A 4008-nucleotide genomic window follows, 5' to 3' on the forward strand; every position below is an offset into this window, starting at 1 on the left:
TGTAGGGAGCTTCTATTACTACAGTGCTCAAAGCCTTAAACTGGCGTGTTAGCCTTGCTTATACACTAGCATTATGAGAGAGAATTCTTCTAATTTCTTTTTCTTTAATATTAAACTGTGATTTAATTTGACTTTTCAAGAAATGAAGTAAACCCAAGAAACTGCTCTTTGAAAGCTTAAATATCATCATTCATGTCCCATCTACAAATTATTCAGTACTTCGGTGCGTCTATCTGTGCTCAGGCCATGCAACGGAAACAACAGTACAAAACAGTTATTTTCTGAGAGTACAACAAATGAATTAGGCATGCGGGACTGAACTGGGACTCACCATGGAGCTTTTATGGAAAAACACCCCGCTCCAAACAGATAAGGCCTTCGTGGAAAAGGGGGGAAAATGCACAGAAAAATTAGAGGAAAACTCATTTAACATTAACAAATACATGTATATCATACTGTTATAGAGTATGGTAAATCATTGAAGAAAATAGTAATCATTGGTAATTCTGCTGTAGATACTAATGAGCTTGATAGAACCAATAAAAATTATATATAACAAGTCCCTTCATTTTCATAGGGTTAGAGATTTCAAAATGTTCTATTTCTCCCCCTTTTCTGGAGCAACCCTATAGGGTTCCTAGGTAAAATAAAATAAATTCAGTTCTGAGGCCCTTTAAAACAAAGTACAAGTTAAATGGAGTAATCAGATGGAGAAAAGAGTGGGATCAGTATAGCAACAGATGTGGGGTTGTGTGACACCGAATGTTTAAAACTAGCCAAAGATAACTCAATCAAAATTCTGCAAGCATTGTCTGCAGTTCACAGGTTGCAGTCTCAGAGCCAGAGCAAGGAAGCACGTATTTCTAAGCTGCTAATTTATAGCAAATTGAACTGCATATTGCTGGTCAAAGGAACAAACACTAAATACAAGTAGTATGACTTATTTTCATTAGGGTCACATTCCAGGAAACTGGCCATTCTCTTAATAGTGATACAAGAGATTAGCTTCCTCTACCTGGCCCCCATTGGGTGAGGCTGGAATCAGGAAACTAAAGCCACAGTTGCTTGCTTTAAATACAACTGGGGATACAAAGCCAGACTTCGGTGTTACACATATTTCTTCGTAATACTCCGTTCACAGTATTTAAGACGTGCTATGCACATGTGCACACAAAGAAGACCGAGTGACCTAATTATACCCGAATCAAAATGTTGCTATGACATCTGACATTTGGAAGGAATAACAAATTGAGAAGGAAAGCACACTATCAAAACTTGGTTATTTTCTTCTTCAACTTTGGTGCGAGGGACATTTCAAAAATCCTGCTAATTAGTATTAATCTCCCAGCGCACTGAGTATATTTAACTCCAAACTGAAACTTGAGGATAACGTTTCACAACACTAGCTACCATTCTGAGGACTGAAGCACAGAAGCTGGGAACAAGGCAACAGAGGAGTAAGAGACACTAAGTAGAAGAAGGAGTGAGGTGAAAGAACTGATATTAAAAACAAGAAATAGAAGAAAAACTGCAGATGATGCCGATGCAGAGCATTTATCTCGTTTATCTTACATTTATCTCAAAGTTAATGGTAAGACCACAACCAGAGATAAGTGCCATCATTCACATTTAGAACAGTGGATTTCTAACTTTTTTTTACTGTGACCCATAAAAATATATTTTCAGGTGCAAGCTGGTTTGTTCATAGAAACACGCAAATTGAAACAATTTAATGAATGGGTTTTGGTTGTAATCAACTTTACTTTTTAGGATTTAGTTATAACAAAGATTAATAAACATTCTAACAGGGCAGGTCTGGGTGGAGTCTGAGACTCTGCTTTTCTAACAAGCTCCTAGGTGATGCCAAAGCTGTGTGTTTGCAGACATGCATTTTATTATATTTTATTTCATTAATGAAAAAAAATGAAAATTTCCTTTTCTGATTTCATGATCCACTAATTACATCAGAAACAAAATACTACTTGCAGCTCGCCCTGCACCTTGACAAACAGTAATTTAAAAAACTGAGACCACATGAAGATTCCAGTCTCTCAATAACAGAGATGCCATGCAGAAATGATCAGAAAATGCAAGGTTCAATACGTTTCCATATGCCCACATATACCTCCCAAGTGAAGAGGTTACTGTTGGTTCACAGTACCCTCTTCCTTTAATTTTCTTCATGCTGCAGAACATCTGAAATAATCAAATACTTCAAATGCTCCTGTGATCTGGAGCTTTTTGGCATGAGTTGCTCTTTCGTGTATATTGTATCGATGCCGGGTATGCGCCCATGTCATTCCAAATACCAAACTATATAGCTCATTCACTGTAAAGAATCTGGTAGTTTTATCATAGTTCTTTATGACTTAAAAGGCTTCAAAATGACCCCCAAAACCAACCAAACAAAAATGAAACAAAACCTTAAAGTTTCTACATTTCAAAAGACCAGCTGATGTTCCCCACCTATAAAGCCTGGTTTAGGTGTCCCTTATATATAAACAGGGAACATATTTTTATCCTTCTTCAATCAACTAAGGATAACACAGCTTAAGGAGAAATCAGAGGGCTGGGGAAACAGGGTGAAAAACCTGCCTTAGAATGTACACTTGGCATGTTCCCAATCTATATTCAACCACTTCTTACCCACTCCTACAAACTGGACCTCTGCCACGAACATGTAAGAGAAGAGCCCCAAACCCCAAGGAATTAGAGTGACTGACGTAATTACTGAATTTGTATGGGTAGTGTCAGCTGTTCTTTTGAAATATGCCTGCTTCATCTTCCCTCAATAGCAAAAGAATGAAAATATAAAGTCACAAAGGACAAGTCCATGGTCCAGCTGTCTTCACCTATGACTTTCTCCTTCCCCTCCCAAATCCCACAGTTGGAGTTTTATATGGGGGTGATTAGTAGGAAGTAGAGTGTGAGAGTGGGAATCTATGTTGAATTAAAATTATCTACATGAATATATTCAACTCAATTTATCAAAGTCAGATATTAAGAATTTGTGTGTTTTTCAAACGCTATTAAGATTTAGCAGATTTAACAATCCTACTATATAAAATCTGTTCTCTTCGCCATGAATATGTCCTTTTAAAGCTGAATTCTGATTGACAAACAGTAGGACTGATCAAAAGACTAAATATCAAGACATATTTATTACAGACTTGTTGACTGTCCAGCGTGCAATGACTGGGCCATTGGTTCTCAAAGGGTTTCTTCTGGAGATACTCAGAAGACCGGAAGGAACTGTGCATCAATGCTATGTAAGTCTTTAAACTCATGCATTTTGTTGAATTCCACATAGCACCACAAAAGCTCTGGTCTTGCTAGCAGAAAACAAGATAACTTGTGAAGGTTTCTTAAATGTAAGTAAAAAGGCTGATTTGAAATACTCTATAACCTGAATCTAGTGCTAAAAAGGTATTAGTAATGATTAGGCTCAATTATCTGCCGAGTTAACGAAATCACTGGAATCTAAGTTCTCTATGAAGACACTTTGAAAGTCCTATTTTATGACTGATCATACCCTATGAGAATTCAGGCACCATCACTTAACCAACACTAGAATGAGTACCGCATTTGCCGGCGTATAAGACGACTGGGCGTATAAGACGACCCCCTAACATTTCCACTCAAAATACAGAGTTTGTTATATACTCGCCGTATAAGACTACCCCCTCTTCCGCACACCTTCCACACACCAAATAAAAGGTAAAACAATATCAGATTTGATTTTAACATTTTAATTTATATTCAAATGCTTATGACATGCAGGAAAACTGTCACAAGGCTGTATGTAATCAAACATATACATAAAACAGTGCAAGTTTATTACCGGTAAACATACCGGTAATTCACTAAAGAAAACACACTCTATAGACTGGTACCGTAGATGCTTCTCAGGAACACAGGCAAGCAGCCCACAACCTAGAGGGACTGTCAATGATAGAAGAAAGATAACAAATAGAGGTAGAGAGCAAGTGCCGGGCAAGTCCCTAGCAA

The 4008-nt window shown here is 37.4% G+C and overlaps 1 protein-coding gene across 1 annotated transcript in view; it reads right to left on the reverse strand.

The window, feature by feature from the left end:
- LOC102752803 (breast carcinoma-amplified sequence 3) overlaps nt 1-4008 on the reverse strand; it is a 198020-nt gene that overhangs the window by 13480 nt on the left and 180532 nt on the right. The window contains exon 17 of the mRNA XM_006756213.2: nt 332-376. Coding sequence (XP_006756276.1) covers nt 332-376 — 45 coding nt within the window. The remainder of the gene's footprint in view (nt 1-331; nt 377-4008) is intronic.

The sequence above is a fragment of the Myotis davidii genome, unplaced genomic scaffold (assembly GCF_000327345.1).
Source record: "Myotis davidii unplaced genomic scaffold, ASM32734v1 scaffold993, whole genome shotgun sequence".
Lineage (NCBI taxonomy): Eukaryota > Metazoa > Chordata > Mammalia > Chiroptera > Vespertilionidae > Myotis > Myotis davidii.